The sequence below is a fragment of the Tauraco erythrolophus genome, chromosome 8 (assembly GCF_009769465.1).
Source record: "Tauraco erythrolophus isolate bTauEry1 chromosome 8, bTauEry1.pri, whole genome shotgun sequence".
NCBI classification, from domain to species: Eukaryota; Metazoa; Chordata; class Aves; order Musophagiformes; family Musophagidae; genus Tauraco; species Tauraco erythrolophus.
Genome location: NC_141472.1, coordinates 5,946,249 through 5,964,528, shown reverse-complemented (window position 1 = coordinate 5,964,528; position 18,280 = coordinate 5,946,249). Strand labels below are relative to the sequence as shown.

The 18,280-nt window shown below is 44.0% G+C and overlaps 1 protein-coding gene across 7 annotated transcripts in view; it reads left to right on the top strand.

Annotated features, from left to right (window-relative positions):
- LOC104377105 (histone deacetylase 4) overlaps positions 1–18,280 on the top strand; it is a 245,875-nt gene that overhangs the window by 216,076 nt on the left and 11,519 nt on the right. For all 7 annotated transcript variants that reach the window (XM_086616117.1, XM_086616114.1, XM_086616115.1 and 4 more), the window contains exons 17-21: positions 5,621–5,728; positions 6,290–6,345; positions 7,340–7,427; positions 8,701–8,820; positions 11,088–11,185. In XM_086616117.1, the coding sequence (XP_086472243.1) occupies positions 5,621–5,728; positions 6,290–6,345; positions 7,340–7,427; positions 8,701–8,820; positions 11,088–11,185 (470 nt within the window). The remainder of the gene's footprint in view (positions 1–5,620; positions 5,729–6,289; positions 6,346–7,339; positions 7,428–8,700; positions 8,821–11,087; positions 11,186–18,280) is intronic.

Genomic DNA, 18,280 nt, shown 5'->3' with positions numbered 1-18,280 from the left:
TGCCCAAAGCCTCATCCAACCTGGCCCTGAACACTTCCAGGGATGGGGCAGCCACAACTTCTCATCATCTTGACTACCAATGGTTTGAAGGAGAAGAGATTTATTTCAGCAGAGGTTTTGTTTCCTCTGACTTTGTCACATAGTGATAAGTGCAGTCTAGGAGATTCTTCATGGGTCTTTTCATTCAGCTCACTGTGACACTGGACAGCTTTCCAGCTGGCTGACTGCTTCAGAAGGAGAAATTTTCCCTGGAGAACCTGATATTGGTCTGCCAAATGCTTTCCAAGGAGCAAACACTGTCATAAAGAAAAAAAAAAGAAATAAGTTTTTAAAAATTAGTAGAAACAAGTGGGACTGGTCATCTTTTGGAGTTATCACTAGTTAGAAGGTAGGAAATAGTAGTGGGAATTACAATCCCCAAGAAATCTGTGTATTCACTGAAATGTTGCAATGCAGGGGATGGGTGAGAAGCAAGTGTCCTTTGCTGGTGGTATTAAACTTATTTAGGATCATCAAAGCAAAAGGTGCCTGCAAAAGCATACGGATAGTGTCATGATAATGAGACACTAAATAGGAAATTCAGTGTTGGATGCAAAATAGGGCAGGAGGGGGACTGGTCTGCAGCAGGTAAAAGCTGAATGATTGCTGTTCCTTTTATTTCCAGAGCTGTAGGTGTCAGATGAAATTATGGGCTGGAGAGCTTGAAACCAAGTTCTTTTTCTGCAAACAGTTAAACACAGCTCTCTTCCATAGGGGAATTATGTAGATTAAAAGAACAGATGGATCTGAAAGGCGATGTAGAGCAGTTTATGGGGGAGAAGCCCATGAAGAGCTGCTAAGCACTAGGATGAAGGATGAAGCCTGAAGCTTGGGCAGCCATGAGGAGTTCTTACCAGCAAGCAAGACAAAGTTAGAGAGTGAAGGAGGAAGAAAAAGTTCAGAGCAAATCGTTTCGTCACGTAACACCTTTTGACCTCTCTCTTGAAAAACTAAGTCACAGTGTGTCAAAAATCAATGAGAAAAGGGTAAATTTGTTCCCCGGTGCTTGGAAACTCTTGTCAATTTTTTTTCCTCCTTGGTTTGTTTTATGTGAGGAAGCCGTCACGTTGCTGTAGCTGACACTAACAAACCTCCTCCCATCTGCAGATGTCTGATCGTAGCAGGAGAGGAAGAAAGCACAGAAGCACTTATATCAACAGATGTGAGCTCTCATTTAAACAACAGTAATTTATTCCTGCTGATCTTGAGCGGTACCTGCAAGTGCAGTATGCGGTATTTTTAGTTAGGACTTTACCTTCACTTCTTAACGTATGACTTACATGCACCAGAGCGTTACGTAATCCAGGATAATTAGAAGAAGATTTTGGAGAATGGAGTTCGAGCTTTGAAAATCTGCAAAATAGTTCCAGCATACTTGCGTCCCGATTCTTCGGAACACTCAAAGACTTGATCTTAATGATAGCTAATAACTTTGTTTTCTTTCGTGTGTGGTGGTTTCTTTTTCTGTGCACATTCTAAAAATATCTAAAGATCTAAGGCTTTAAAAATGTTCTTAATGTTTTTGATCTCTTCCAGAATATGGAATTCTATTTTTGGTTGTAAGGGCTTGGTTAGAGTGTCTAGAAAAATCTTTACCTCTGCAAGCAAAGTACGTTATTGCTGAGCGGAGAAAATGCGAAGGACTTCTGTGGAATGTAAATGAGAAGAGATTAACGAGCAAGTCTGAGAAGAACAAAATGTTTTGGTTGTTTAACCAGTGCTGTAGAGCAGTAGGAGAGGCAGCTGGGTAAGGACGACTCGCTGGCAGCACAGACGGCGTGTGCTGCTGTCGCCGAAGCGCGGTGACGAGCGGTGACGAGGGACGAGCAGAACTCCTGTGGTCCCCTTCGCTTCGCGGAGACTGCAGCTGCTGCGCAACTTGTCTCTCTCTGTCCCTAGGTTTGATTTCTTATGTGTGATGTTTAATTTCTTACGTGCGTAGCTCTTCAGCTAAAAAAAAAAAAAAAGATTAAAATAGTGAAACCGTCTATAAGACGCTCGTTTCATTTTGAAATACCTGCGTATTAGTGCGCAGTAGAGTGGAACAGTGCGAGTAGGAACCTCGTCGTGTATATTAATAAAGACTTAAATTTTATAAGGAAGGAAAAACTCCTCTGGGTTGCACCCTGCAATATCTTAGACGTTCCTCGTAGAAGAGAACGTTCATCGAGCTGTTGACCCTTCGTCTTCTGCATTCCCTCATCATTTTCTAGTAACAGTATGTGCTGCGAAGGTTAAGAGCCTGTAGCAGGTCCCAGGCGCTGAAGTTCCTCTCGCCACCTCTAAAGGAGCCCTCTCCTAAGGCTTACTGAGCAGAAACAGCAGCTTCTTTAGTGGAACAAGCAAGGCAGTAATATTATTCTCAAGAAGACGAGTGTGCTGACCAGGACAACCGCTTCTGCTCATCCAACAGCAGCAGATGTGGAAAACTTGGTATCTCTGACGCACTTGTATCCTCTAGCTCAGGAGGAAAAAAAAGAGAAATATACGCTGTTGGATCAACAAAAGGCAAGAAACATGCTTCCTCTCTCTGTAAAGTCCTTCCAGATGGGAAGGCTTGATGTGCCGTCCCAACAACAACTCCTGTGATGGCAGCTACATCAAAGAGCTCATAGGCAGGGAAAGCCAAATAGCATCTCCCCTATAATGAACTTCAGAATTCAGGAATGACGGAGGGGTCAACAGCAGCCCGTGCACCAAACAGCAGCAGCTTCAGAGCCAGAGAGCAGTCAAGCTCAGGGCCACATTAATAACATTTTCCACCATGGCAGAGTCTACACCCCACTGCTGCGGAGCAGTGATGGCTTCAGTGGGACTGTTCAAACACTTACAGTCACGCAGATGATGAAGTGCTGCCTTGGAGTAGGGCCCAGTGGTCTCCAGACATCCGTTCCGAGGAGGGTGGCTGGGTGTTAAATCCTTATCTTGGAGATGTTTGCAGGCGGGATGGGGCAGTGGAGAGCTTGCAGGTGGCAGTGAACATCTCTGGATCCAGTTCTCCTGCTGGGGAGCTTGGGAGGGGGGCATGGCAGCGTCCTTGAAATTAGCTTCTAAACCACAGATGTCATACTTTTTTCAAAGTACTTAATTTCTTTCTGCAGAAATAATAACTCTTTAACCACTCTGGTTTGCCCTCCTCATTCTTCTTGAAATGCTGCCAACACTACCCCAGTTTCTGCAGGCATCAAAGGGCCTGAACGTGACAGTGCTTGGATCAGGCACCGGTGACTTCTGTGTGCTCTATGGGCAAGGCTGGCACGGACAGACATCCAAGGAGATCTGAGGGTCTGTTGGTCCCTTAGGTAAAGCCATGTTTAAGACATGTGAATTTTGGGTTTTTTTGTATTTCCATTCCTCTGGTGTCTCACTGTGAGTGAAGATGGCCCTCTGCAATTCTGCATCTATGGAAGGGTCCTGATACTTGTTATGGCCAGGCAGAGAGGGAAGCTCTTAGCTACTCATGTCCTGCAGCATTTTCTTTAAAGACCAAGAAAGATGGGTTAGATATGCTCAGTCCAGACTTTACAGTGCAACTCTATCTCACTTATAGAATCATAGAATGGTTTGGGTTGGAAGGGACCTCAAAGATCATCTAGTTCTGAACCCCTGTCATGGGCAGGGACACTCTCCACCACACCAGGTTGCTCAAAGCCTCATCCAACCTGGCCTTGAGCAAAGTGAGGCCCAGGGCACTGAGGTGGTCAACTCTTAGCAAAAGTAGATGTTCTCTGTATAATACATGAGTGTCTTCCACTCACAGATGCTGAGGGGAGAGGATCTGGGGATGAAAACTGCTGGATCCCCTGTGGGAACCTAGCAGTGTCATCCTGATTGCAAAACAGGTGAACTATCTCATAACGTTTTTGCAGGACTGCTGATGAGGAGCCCGAAAACGGACCCTCACAGACCACTAACGCGCTGGTCAATGGTGGGGAGAAGCAGCTTGGTGGTCTTCCCACCTTGCTAGGGGCTTTTGAAGGCATGTGGTCAGACCAGTCCCATCTCCTGCACATGTGCAGCACTGATCCAGGACTCCTGGAGGTGTCATGCATAGCTCAGACCCCGTCATACTTCTATTCTTACATTACTGCCTAAATTTATGGGGGTCCGAGGGAGCCCTCACACCACAAATAGTCACTGTAGGACTTTTTCACCAACGCAGTGGCTTTCTCCAGAGTGTGAGACAGTGCACATATGGCTTTTTGGTATTCTCCCAATACTTTCTTGGTTTACTGTAACTTCAAAACTGTCCCTCAGGCCGATGCTGCCAGAAGCTGTCCTTGATAACAGCGCTGGGATGATTTCCAGTGGCTTTAGCACAGCCACGAAGGAGGTGGATCAGTCTCATGTGGGGCGACTCGCATCTCCCCGCAGCTCAGTGAGCAGACTGGGTGCCAGACAAAACAAATAATCTCTTTCTTTCCTCCTTCTTTGCCATTGTTTCCATAAATACGCTCATCACAGAGTAAAAATGTGAAAAATAGCTGGTGAGCCTTGACGTGGAGAAATGTTACATTTATCCCCTGATGTCCTGACATGTGACGGTCCCAGCAGTCTGGCTTTTGCAAAGGCTGTAACTGGCAAGAAGCAAACACGCTTGGCTTTCATCACGGCGTGCAGCAGAGGACATCCAGAGCTTCCAGGCTGGAAACAGCCCCCCGGGAGACCATCCTTCCCCCTCTGCTCTCCACGGAGCTGCCAGCTGAATGGCAGTAAAAAAAAAATGAACAGGCATTTCATCATGCATCTGCAAGCTAATCTTGTCTTTGTGTGGTTGTTGGGATGGAGGTGGTAAAAGCCAACACTTCTTTCTTTAAATTAGGACGTGGTCTCGTATCATAACGACGTGGGGATGTCTGAGGACTGCCTTGCCTTGCCTTTGGCCTATTGACATGTTTTCGGGGGAAAACATAGAGGATGGTGGTCGTGTCAAATATTTAGCGTTGAAGTGAATGTCTGTAGTTAGCAGCTAGATGTTGAAGGTCCGTTGTAAGCTTTGATGAGACAGGGTTGATCTTACGGTTCCGCAGGGAAGCTGCTGTCAGCGTAACCTTACCCTGGCAGTCCTGGGCAGGCATCTTTTAAACATCCATTATTAAACATCTTTCATTATGGTGACTTTTGTTTTAACTTTATAGAATCATTGAATGATTCTGTAAACCTTTTTATTTCATCTGGAGTCAGTTTCCTCCAACAATTAAAGAGAAATACTGATACCGTGATGTCGGTAGGAGTATTGGTAGGAGACAACTGCATATTTACAGTGCTTGAGGTGAAGAATTTGCTTCTCTGTTATGGTAGTGACCCTTGAGCATCGCAGAGCTGTTGCAAATGGTCATCTCTGGAGTGTCGTTTGGTTGGGTGGACACTTGGGAGCGATGATGTTACGGTCATCGTCCAGTCCCAGCCCTGATACTGCAAAGATCAGTTCAGCAATTTCATGCTTTTAAAACTAATGCATTTAAATGTAATGCATCAGTATGCATTAAATACGTATTAACAGCTTGTTTATAAAACATGGGTCTCTGTTTCCTGGCTGTCTTCATTGCTCCTAAAGATGGTTCCCGCCTGTCTCCGTTAGGTCGACAGTGACACAATTTGGAATGAAGTTCACTCGTCCGGTGCTGCTCGCCTGGCCGTGGGCTGTGTCATTGAGCTCGTTTTCAAAGTAGCCACGGGAGAACTGAAGGTTGGTATGAAAATACCCCCCAGCTTTGATACAGGCTCTGTACAGGGCTCAGCTCAGGACTGCGTTACGCCGGAGGTCCAGTTAGCTTCATTTTAATGGCACCATCTGGCTTTAGTCATAAAAGTCTTTGAGGATATCAGCAAGTGAACAACAGGCTCCTGGTGAATGTTCTTACGCACCGATTAAAAGGAGGAAAGAAACCAGAGCAGCAAGCGAAGTCATTCCTGCAGTGTTATCGGAGGGTCTTGCTCTTGCCTTCAGCTGGGGCAGCCCGTTTGCTGTTTCAGTGACCTCATACAGAATATTTTTCTTTTTTTTCCCCCGAATGGAAGGAAATGCTGTACCAACCAGTTTCCATAAAATTCATGTGGACTTTTTCCCCCCCTCCCAAAACGAGGGAGAGCATCATCCACTGCTGTGGTCTTGTGAGAGTACCGTCGAGAACAACTACATAGTTCCAAAGCAGAATTAACACATCTGGCTGCAACCTCTGCGTCCATCTTTGTGCAGTAAACCTTCCTTTGTGTCTCACTTCTTCGTTTTCCTTATTTTTGTGTGTAGAATGGATTTGCTGTTGTTCGGCCTCCGGGTCACCACGCGGAAGAGAGCACACCCATGTAAGTACCCGTATGTGCTTTACCAACTCGCTTCAGTGTTTGTCCACTGTGTGATCTGCAGCTGGAAATGAGAAAGGTAGTTTGTTAGGTTATTATTACAGGATTTCTTACTTATTGCTATGCAAGACAATATTATATTCAGAGCTCCTGGTAATTCTCCAAAAGAGGGCAAGATCCTACTTAGTGGTTTCAGGTGGGTATTTTTTAGCAAGAATCAGTCATGCTTTGAAAAAGCACTGGTGCTTTTATTTGCTTTACTCTCATGAATTGTTTTAAATTAAATGTTGATGGTTCGTCCAAGGTGAGGAAAGCAAGGATATACAACTAATAGTAGTAACAGCAAACGCAACTGTGTCCTGGGGTCACAGCAGAGGAGCTTCAGAGTGGGAAGGCTTCACGAAGCAAGAGCTAAAGTCAGGCATCTTACGTGTGTTTAATATAGCAGGGCTTTTGCCATCAGACTGTTCTCTAATCAAGGTCCTGTGCATAAGTCATGTTGGCTGTGTGTATCCGGCTCAACGTGTGCTGAAGTTTTGTGTCTTGGGTGCTCGAGCACTCGGTGGGAGATGAGCGCTTGTGTTGAGTTCCCCTCCACACAGCGTTTTGAGGCCTCTCTGAGCATGTCAGCTCCCTCTCACCTGATGCACAATAGAGCTCCAGCCATAGGTCCTTTCCCTTTTTTTCCTTCTTGCCACATCCTCTTCTCCTCCGCTCGTCCCGCAGGCAGCGGGCGCCGAGAAGCGTCTCATCACAGCAGGTTTGGGCAAGTGTGAAACGCCCTCATTTCCAGAGATATTACAGGACACCTGCTGCTCTGTGACTGGTTTGTGTCTCTAATTTAACTCAGGAGCATCTTCCAGGGAGGAAAGAAGAGCGAAAGCAGAAGAAATTTCTTCCTGCTATGTTATATGTAGATGATAAATGCATTGGGACCAAGGAAACCTGTAATTAACACCTTTTTCCTCTCTTCTCCCCTCCCTCTCATCACCTCCAGGGGTTTCTGCTATTTTAATTCTGTGGCAATTGCAGCCAAGCTGCTCCAGCAAAGACTGAACGTTAGCAAAATCCTTATAGTGGACTGGGTGAGTAAATGCTGCTTCTTACCCTTCAGGAAAGTAGGTGGAAATTTGTCTGGGTTCAATTTTTTTCTTTCAAGGGCAACCCTGGCTTTGTAAGTCAGTGAAAAAAATGTTGCCTGTGGTCTGCAAGCCAAAATTTGGGTTTTAAACTTTGAGGTTTTTTTCATTAAAGTGTTTTATTAAAAGAAAAATTTCTTAGAGAAAACATAGTTTTCAGAATAAAGTTGTAATTAGTAAGTAGTAGCTTTCTAAAACAAGCCCATAACACAATCTCAATGCAAACCATGCTGGGTTTAGGTTATTTTTTTCTGGAAGTTTTGACCTTAACTGTTATGATCCATCCCAGCTTTCTTTTCTGAGAAGGATGAGCTGTCTGGATGGTCCCAGTGTCCTGCCTCTGGGCCAGCGCAGTCTCCGTGCGAGTGGGCAGGTGGTCAAAAGCAACCTCTAAATTGGAACAGGGTAGTGAAATACTCTGCAGACACCGCAGCAGAGTTGAGAAAGAGTTCTGTTAGGTTTTGCTGTGGCGATGTATTGATTTAAAAATGTGGCGGACAGATTTCTTATTTTTTTAAAAAGATTTGAAAATGTATTTATGTGGCTGTAAAGGCGTTTGAGTCACTGGATATCGGTCAAGAGTTTTGATTATATTGCCACAAATCTTCCCATGGGCTGCACCCACAAATTAGGGTGGATGTATTTGTCTTTTTGACCTACTGGATGGACATCCTTTTCTTCGCTTCCCACCAACTGTTTTTCATGTCAGGAAGGGGCATTTTGAATACTTGTCCTGTTACAGATTGCGTTTCTGCACCAAGTAGCAATGCAGTAGGTGATCCAGGTGACGGGTTTGTCGTTCAACCTTGTTGGGTCCAACACAACTTCACTGGGTGCTTGTATCAGCAGTCACTCCACAGACTGATGAAAGATGCAAATTTAGGATAACTAATATAGTCTCTCTATCCCCCCAAGATTGCGTATGAATCCAGTTCTCTCCATCCAAGTAAATTGATCCTGTCCTCGTTGTTGATACACACTTGAGATTGTGTTTGCCTCCGTTTATCCCGTGTGGCATTACAAGGAGAGTAACCTGAAGCCAGCTGGGCAGAGCAGGTTACTCTCATTTGTGATAAACTGCTTCAGCTAGATCCGAGAGCCATAGAAAACAAAGCACAACAGCAAGGAAAACTGCTCCAAATCCCAAATTTATGGCTTTAATCTGCATTTTTACTGAGGTACTAACCTCCCTCATATAATGCAATCTCTGTCCCTGAAGGATGTTCACCACGGGAATGGTACTCAGCAAGCTTTCTACAACGATCCTAATGTTCTTTATATCTCACTACATCGCTATGATGATGGGAACTTCTTTCCAGGCAGCGGTGCTCCTGACGAGGTAAGAGCATGGATTGGCACAGCATCCACCTATGTCTGATAGGACCTGCTTGGGACTGGGATTCAGGTGCCCCCAAAATCTCAGGGAGCCTCTGCCAGGCAGGCTTGGAGAGAAGCTCCTGCCACCGCTCCCATGCTCTTGGTTGTTAGTGCCCCTTTGGGAACTCATCACCTGAGATTTTGTGTTTGATGCCTTCTCATCCAAGTCCTAACAGCCGTGGGCATTGTGTCCTGCCCTGCGAGCTGGCAGGAAAGCGTGTGCCTTGGCTAACGAGCAGAAAATGAGTCAATACAATTAGGCTCTCCAGCCCTTAGAGAAGAACCTGTTCCAGAGGAGCCCTTTGCCAGCTGTCCCGGCACTCTGTGTACTTCTCAGGATTTCCCACTTGGAAGCATAAATTGTTTCTTAGATGCAGGAGGAACAGGTCTGTGGCTGTGCCATCGGCACTCAGGTTTCTTGCCATGGTCTTGGAGCCCCTCCATCCGTCTCCCCTTCCCATGGCCCTGCCGAGACATCGCTCACCTCCACTGCCTGATCTGATCTGTCACGTCCTTCCTTGTACTCCAGGTTGGCAGGAAATATTGTTCTTCCAGAGTCAGAGCTTAATGCCGTCTTCCAACGGTTGCCCAAGTGCACCAAGCAGCCGCCCAGCAAACACCTGCAGCCGACTTAGAACACCCGGCACCTTCCCTCTTCCTCCGTCGGCATGCAAATGAGCTCTGCCTGGCTAGTGAGCTGGGAAATTGAAATACGGGATAGAAACAATCACTGTTTGTATTACACAATCAATGAAACCTTCACTGGCCTGGAAGATCCATTTCAGCTGTAGCTTTGACTTAAATTTGAATTTAAATTGGGTTGTGACTGAGGAATATTCAGTCATCATCCTCCATATGTGATTTATCAAAGGAAAATTATATGAAATGCTTAGTTTTGTGTACTCTGAGGCACTCCAGATCACATCTGAAAACTCCTGGAGTTCTTACCCTGTCAATTTTACGTTTTCCCATTCATCAAACATCGATGCTGCCATTGCGATTTTCAAAGAAACTTAAACATAATGTGATACTGCTTCATCGTTTGTTGTTGTAGTGAATAAACAGCAGCCCTTTTGCATCGGGCTTCATTTCTGCTTCAGGGTACACGAAAGGTCACAGACCTGCTTTTTTTTCTGTCCTTTTAATAATCTAGTAGTCTGGTTTGCAAAATAGCCAGTATTGTATTGAAACGCTAGTCTATTTGCCATTTATAGTAATTTTTAGATGTGTCATTCCGGACTGAATAAAACAAAGAATACAAAACAAAGTCAGTTAAAGCCACAGATGGATAAATAACCCACTGTGGATGGATGAACCCCCTGTGTTTTTCTACCAGCAGCATTTGTACCAATACAAGGAAAAATGTGAAATAAAAGTTCTGCAGCTTTATCTAGCCTGAATTATCTGGCTGTGTATTGTATAACACATCAGTTTTCGAATTTTTTTTTGCATATACAGAGACTGAAAATAATCTCAAAACCAAACTTTGTGTGTAGGACTGCAGAGCCCTGTGAGTACCCCAGGGACCTGCAGCCCGTGCTCACAGCAGCTACGAGGTCCCAGCTCAATGAAGGGACTGAACGCAGGCTTTTGGGTTTTGATATGGGTGGGGAAAATGTGGCTCTGCTTCCTGGCAAGCGGATTACTGGAAACCCCTGGTTTATTTTTCAGTTTTCTCCTTTTTTCAGGTGTTTGCAGTCAGTGCAGATGGGGGCATTTGCAGTACATGCAAGGATGGGGATGTACTTGCATTTACCACCCATGTGTCCCTCAAGTAACGAAAACCTCTTGTCTGTGAATTGTGTTTTTCCCCAGCAGAGGGGGAGCTCGCTCCAATTAAAACTGTGGGCTTCTTCCCCCAGTTGCAACTGTAATAAAATACTAAATATGTTTATGAATAAAGCTGGAAACTAAGGAAAGATATTGCATGTAACGCACTCTCCTACAAGAGAGGAAGAGGATCCACTTGAAGATGAGGTGTTTTTTGGATGAGCAGCAGTCAAACACTGCCAGTCCACTGTTCCCATAAAGACCAGAGCACAGAGGAGCTTTATTTTCACTCTTGTCTTGGGGACTGGGTCACTCTAGAGGGAAAAATTAGCCTAGCTACCACCAAGCTATTGAAGCAAACTCCATATTCAACTGGAAGAATAGCAAGACAGCAGAGATGTGTTGCCAGAGTTCGTTGTTTCCGTATGTGGAATTAAAAGTACCATCTCCCTTTTTCAGGTTGGCACAGGAGCAGGAGTTGGTTTCAATGTTAACATGGCCTTTACTGGTGGCCTTGATCCACCGATGGGAGACACAGAATACTTAACTGCTTTCAGGTAATACTGAAGTTTTCATCTTACAACCTCATTTTTCACCTAAACTGGATTTCTTTTTCCTTGTGCAGTCCTCCTTAATCTGGAGTTTCTCTCTTGCTAAATTTGGAAATACAAGATTTACATCTAGGTGCGGTTACTTTTTGAGTGCCGTATGGAATAAAGCCGAATTAAGTAAATAAGATGTTACTGGCCATAAGAAGTCAGTCTGTGACGTTAAGGGACTGACGTACTCCCTACTCAGCACTGATCAATGCATGAATGTGAAAAGTCAACTGATGTGAATAAGCTTTTCTGTCTTTGACTAAAAATCTTTTTATCTCTTTGGGTATCTCTATGGGTCAGCCCACCTGGACGGAGAGGGGAGCCCAGAAAAACGTGTTAACAAGTCGTCATGAGTTGAGACTTGGGAGTGCAGCTGCCCCAAGGCTTGAGACATCATTACTGTGATGCAGACGATGGTACCCAACTTCTGGGCAGGTTGGCCATGCGGTCTGTCTCCTGCAAGAGCCCTGCTCACAGTTCACACCGCAGCTTGCTCCCAAGTGTACCTGGCGTATGGATGTGGGCTTGTTTTGATAAGCTTTAGATTTTATTCTTATTCACCCAAGATATCGAATATGCCTGTTCCAATTGAAATGACTGAACAGTTGGGTTTGTGCTTCTCTTACTGGATTCTGGTTTTTACCTAGAAGCAGCATGTTGTGTGTTGTGAATAAAAATATAACCATATCTTACATTATGGTTACGTTAAGTGTTACTCATCGCTCACTGTCAGAGTGTGAATGAAGGTAAGCAAAACTCTGGAGTTGAATTAATGTGTTGCTGGGACATCCTCCTTGAGTAGCGACGAAAGTAATGCCAGGTACAAACCTTTGCGATGGGTTGTACAAACAGATCCAAGCATACTCCAAAAAACTGGCATCATTTGAGTCTCCAAATGAAGCAAGGGATGAAGCCACTCATTGACTCACTTGTTCATGTCCTGCTGGTCTTATTGTGCTGCTCACAGAAGCATATGATACGTGGAGATCACAGGGAGGTATCCGCAGGGAATCGTTCCATCTGATCCTTACTTTCCTCCTTCTATCAGCATCATCAGAAGAGGTGCGTGAAGCCAAACACACGTTGGCTGATCTGCGATAATGGTGTCTCTGAGCAGTGGCACTGCAGAAGCACTCTAAGAGTATGGGTTGAACATCTTCCAAAATACCCCGACAGGGCGATTGTGCGTGGTTGAAGTGGTTTTCTGTCCTCAAACCAGAACTAGTGCACTTCTGGCGACCACCCTGCATAAATTCAGGGAGACACACATTTGCCAAAACATGGGCGAACTTCTGGCGATGGGCAGATGGAATATCACCTTCGTGGAATGAATAGCATTAAATCTGGGAGCATTATTTTCTGTTCTTCCCTGTGCACGTATTTGTGTTCCATTCTGCTGAGCAAAAAGAGCTTTTGCTCCTCAGCCTGCCATTAAAAAGCCTTCAAAGAACATAGTCAATTTAAAATAACATCTAGTCAAATAACTGTCATTTGTCTTGATGTTTTATTCCTGTTACAGGAAAGCAGCACTTTCCTCCAAAGTGGAAGTCTATTTATCCCAGCAGTCAACAAGACTGATCTCTTCATTTATAAAGAGAGCCCGTAGCTCGCGACGGAGTGACATACTCGCTATTAAATATTAATTGACTTTCAAGGCTGCTGGAAAATTGCTCAGTCTGCGCAGTGAGACCTTTGCCAGCGGTTCCCTAATAGCTGCCGGTGTCGTCTTGCCCAAAGACTGCAGCTATTTGAGGAACCTATTCTGGAGCTGGTCACAGCCCTTATTTTGCTGGGTTTTGACTCATCCTCCCGGGTAGCACCTCCCGTAGCCTGCCCCATGTGCACACCTTCAGTCCATAAGTTAGCTTGGAAGCTTTTTTTAAATCTTCTGCCAAGTTCGGTCATGATAATACATTATCAAGTAACCTTTTTAAATCTTAACCAGCTTCTTTGAAAAACATTTTTTTTTTCCCCTGAATCTATTGATTTTAATGTAAAATAACGCTTTGAAGTTCGCAATTTATAGTCCCCTGAGAGTTAGAAAGTGAAGGGAATGGGTCATATATCCTTTTCTTTTTTTTTTTTTTTTCTTCTTTTCTTGCGTTAGCCCCTTGAGACAATGCATGCCTTCAAGGCAGCACCTTGTTATTCCACCCCATCGAATGCCACGTTGCATTTGCCGCGGATCAAACCTAAGATGAAGAAAAGATAAGAAAATTGGCCATAATGAACTCCAGAAGCAGCAGGCATTTTCACCATGAACTTGGAAACTCGCAGTGGAGAACTGAGCTTTAATTCAAACCAGTCCAAATGCCAAACTGTGAGGCTTTGAAGTCTGTAGAGGAATCAGTGGAAATCCTTTGAGCTAGGCAAAGATACTGATATACTTTTTTCTTCTGTTTTTTTCCTTTTTTTTTAAGCCTTAACTCTTTGAGTACTTGTCTGCTTTTAGAGAAGAAACCCCTCTTCCTATGTAAAACAAGCAGAGGAAAAATAAGCAGCATGCTTTTCTTTTTTTTTTGTTCTATTTCAGGATGAGCTGGTGTATGGAATTGATAAAAGCATGTGCTCTAATGAAATAATAACTGAGATAATTGTTCTCATAAATTAGTCCTCTGATGACTGAATACATCAATCCCAATGAAACCCATCATCCCCGCACTGAAAACCTGTTTCAGTGTCGTTTTACTCTTTCCAAAGAGAGGATGGGAACTTGTATCAATGGTTTTTCTACTGAGAATTTCTTTTATGAAAATAGAAAAAGAAGAAATTCCTTTTTTCCCCCCGCTTGCAGTACAGCATTGGGTTGAACAAGACAGCCTGACCTCTAAACATGTATTAATGCCACTGAGCTGTTTCAAAAGTGAGAACAAGAGTTAAAAATGTGCAGCAGAGAGCAGCGTCGCTTATTGTCTTCATAACCAAGGGCTGAAATCACCGGCTGCCCTGTCTCAAGCTTGGGGTGATATCATGATTGCTGTGTTTTATTTTTTGGGGGGGTGGAGGGGACAGGGTGGAGTCCCCCCGCTCACTAATAAGATGTGCAGAAGGGATTTGGGGAGTTTGCCGGGAGCTCGGCGCTCCTCCGCCCCGGCGTAGCGGCGGCTCTGCTCTGCCCGAGACGGCGTGACATGATAATTGAGCTGACCGGTCGCTGGGCGAAGGTCCCGCGGCTGAACTCACCGCCAAAGTATGTGGGCAATACAGATTTCACAGATTAGGCAGAAATGTATTAAAGTCTAACGCAAAAAATGCAGGGCATACAATTTAAAAGCCCTTAACTCGTCAAAATGTTATTGGTATTCATCGCTGTTATTCCGTCGTTATAGAAACAAACAGTTGTAAAACTTGGTTGGGTGTTTTTCTTTTTTTTTTAATCGGAGTCTGTTGTTCCCTAACTTGTTATACAAGCAGAAATCATGTTTGCCTCCATAAATCCTCATGACATTTTCAAGAGCATAGTGTGCAAACCCAGCTCAGAGACCTGCAGAAAAAAATGCGAAGACTACGGCTGGTTCCTTATTCCATGACAACAATTACTTACTGAAATTAAAGTGTATTATCCACAGGAGTTTTCCTCTGAATGTACTGTAAGAAAGTTTTCCTGATGATTCTAGCAGTCGTGTTGTCTCATACAAATTTTTTTCCCAACCCTGAGGTCTCCTGCACAATTATAATTCCATATACAGCTTGATTCTGTGTTAGTTTTATTTTTATTTAAAAACACCTAAACCAGAAGCAAAAGCCACGACTGTATTTGAAAGGTCCCTCCTCCTGCCTTTCTCGGAAAGCGTTAAATGAGTTCAGGAGCCAATTTAGGGGATTTTGCTTTTTCCTTCAATCCATAAACAATTTCAGGAGTGAGTAAGAGGGAAGAGGGGGAAAAGATGATAATGTTTCGCTTGGAACGGTTGTTTCTGTATTTTAGATTTCATGCTCTCCCTACCCTGATTTCGTCCCCAAACTCCTAATCCCTTTTGACATAGTAAATGACCGTGGAGATGGCTGCTTAGAGAAACAAAGACCAGAGTTTGCAGGAAGCTGATTAGCCTTAGGACCAGTGGATAACATTTTGTTATTTTATATATATATATATATATATCTATATATATATATCCAACAGTGGGAAAAAATCTCTGAAAAAAAGTACTCAGCCTTCTAAGTTTCACTGATTTGCTTGCTGCAATTGAGCATTTTCAAAAAAATCCTCTGCAGGATTGTTTAATCTGCCTGTAATTTATTAGGCATTTAATTGGTGAATTGGCTAGTAACAGACTAAAAATTAGTCTTCTGGAAAATAGATATAAAACTGTATTTTTTTTCCTCTCCCCCCGAAATGATTGCAGAACACAATCAGTAGTTTTTACTGTTTGCAGCCATCAGTGTTGACTAATGCATAGCTGTTCAGCTTAGCTGTGCTCAGAGTCAAATGAAAGAATTTACTTTATTTTAAGCAAGCAAAACAACCCTCTAAAATTTAGAAAATTTAAAGGTAACCCTTATATTTTAAAAAATTCCACAGGGCTTGAATGAATACTCAGTGTTACGAGCCCTTTCATTCCTCGGTGAATACGTCTTAGCCAATAGTTAAAAGACCTGTTTCCAGAGAAAGCTGCTCACTTTCTTGATAGTAATTTTAATTTCTGGCTTTTTTTTTTAGTACTATCACCAGGGCAAAGCCGTAGGATTGTTTGCAGTTTGATTGTTACTTTGTTTTGGGGACTTAGCTTTACTGTGACGGATCTGAGCAAAGAGACTGTTTTCATCTGTGCACAAAAAAAAATTAAAACCCAAAAAACTGGGTTAGATGGGCCTGAAGTGCTGCCGCACAGATGAAATTACAGAAATACATCATTTGAAAGAGGTTTGTTGGCTTGTGTCTTAAATTTTCACTAGTCTTTTTAAAAATAAAAAAAAAAAAACAAAACAAAATTAAAAAGGAAGAACAAGGGAGGGAGTGCTGAGAGGCAGGAGGGCTTTGGGCCTCCTGGGTCAAGTTTTATGGCCCAAGATACAGCTGTTTGCATCCATGGAGAGCATCAAATAGAGAACTGAGGCTTTGGAGTACTGATGTGAGAGAAAGTCAGAAGCAAGAGCAGCCCTTGAGAGTTTGGGTCGGAGTCAGAGGTGAAGGAAGGGCTTCAAGTCTGGATTTGAGGTTGCTCTTGTGTTTGGATGAGTTTGTGATGGTCAAGGTACTGAAAGCATCATTAGCTTGTTTATTCTGACACCATCATCTGGGACCGTCATACAGCACCCAGCCCATGGGTACTGTCCGTCTGTCCTCCAGGCTGCTCTTGGACGGGGGAGCCAGGGGACCTCCGACACGTGTTTCTTAAAATTTTGAGGGACCTGATAAAAATTTACATGTGCGTGCAAAGCACTGCTAATAATTGCTCAGAAATGAAGATGCAGAGGTAACCGGTTGCAGCCATGTGATCACCTCATCCTGCACCGGAGAAGACTCTGGGCATCCTCAAAACGGCTTCTTCCAACTGTTGTCAAATACCGATTGATTTACTTTTAAACAGCAACTGCTGCTTTTTCTCTCCTAAAATTTATGCAGACAGGGTTCACAGTTGACTCGGTGCTGCATGTGTGTTGGCTGTGCCGCTGGAAGGTACCTCCGAACTGCTGTTACCACGTGGGGACCTTCAGCCGAGCATCACCAGCACCATCACGCTGCTCACTGGCTGTCCCTCTTCCTTGGGAGTCCCACTTCCTTGGGCATCAGCCAGATGAACTGTCCCATGGCCAAGAAATCGTTACTGGTTTGGAGTGCTTGGGGGTGCAGGTTTGGGCTTGTTCTGCAAGTTGACGTAGGAGCAGCTCCCATGGTATCCTGACTTTGGGTGGGGAAAGAAAATCTGATGATTTTAGCAGTTTTCCTTCGGTTAGAAATTAAAGAGCTCAGCAGTACTTCAAATCTCAGGGGGGAAAGAAAAAAAAATCACCCTCTGCCACGTGCACTTGCTTCGAAACTGCTGCTTTGGTCCTTTGCAAACGTGGTGGTTTCTCCTTAAAACGTCTGTGGGTTTCACTAAACAGATTTTGTCGACTGTAAAGTCGTCAGCGAAAACGGCGCTGTTTTGTCTTCCTTATGTAATCATCTCCCTGAGGACAAAACGTGTGTATGGCAATCGCATCGTTCGAGGAGAAAATTGAAATTCCTCTCTTGGATTTTTGAAGAATTAAAAGCAAACACGATCCTTTTTGCATAGGTTTCCGTGTCTGCGTGCACGGAGACTGACAGGCAGGAAGACTGCAGGAGGCTGTGAAGTTACTGCGGCAACTAGTTGGCAAAAAATGAAAGCTAGAAGGAATTTTTTGGGGACTGCATGATGTCTGAGTGCCTTGACCAGACCTGCCATGTGCCAAGTGTCCCTGCCCGTCTGCTCAGTGGTGGCAGTGGAAACTACTTGATGGGTTTGACCAACACTGGAAGTATCTCACAGATAAGATGTTAATACTCTGTTAAAAATAAACTCCACGGAGGGCAAAATGGAATGAGCTCAGGTTGGTGTTGGGACTCATACAAGTTGCTGACACTAGCAGGTGTCTTGTGGCTGTTTAACACTGTTGTAGCGAGAGATTTGAATTTTTATGGGTGTCTTGATAGCACCGGAGCAATCTCAGCACTACCAGACCTTTCCGGGCTCTCTCTGGTTTTTGGAGCATCACATAATAACTATACTCAATAAAAGTGAAGTTCTCGTGCACACAAAGGTATTTACAGGTTCGTGCTTTGGTATACGAATAGCTTCAATTCATGCTTTGGAAAGTTAACCCTACCTGTTCCTAGGATGAGGAAATGGGGAATATCGTTGTTTTCAGTACCAGCAAGGGACAGCATTGGTCAGGTTGCCCTCGGCATACCCCCAAGATTCAGTGGGTACATTTATAATGGAAAAAGAACATAATTTGGAAAATATTACTCTGTATAAAAGGCCTCGAGATGGAGATTTACAACCCTCTGTGCACCTCCTGGCTTTTCCACCATTTCCTGGAGTTATCAGTGTCCAATGGAAAAATTCAAAACAACTTTCAAGCCTG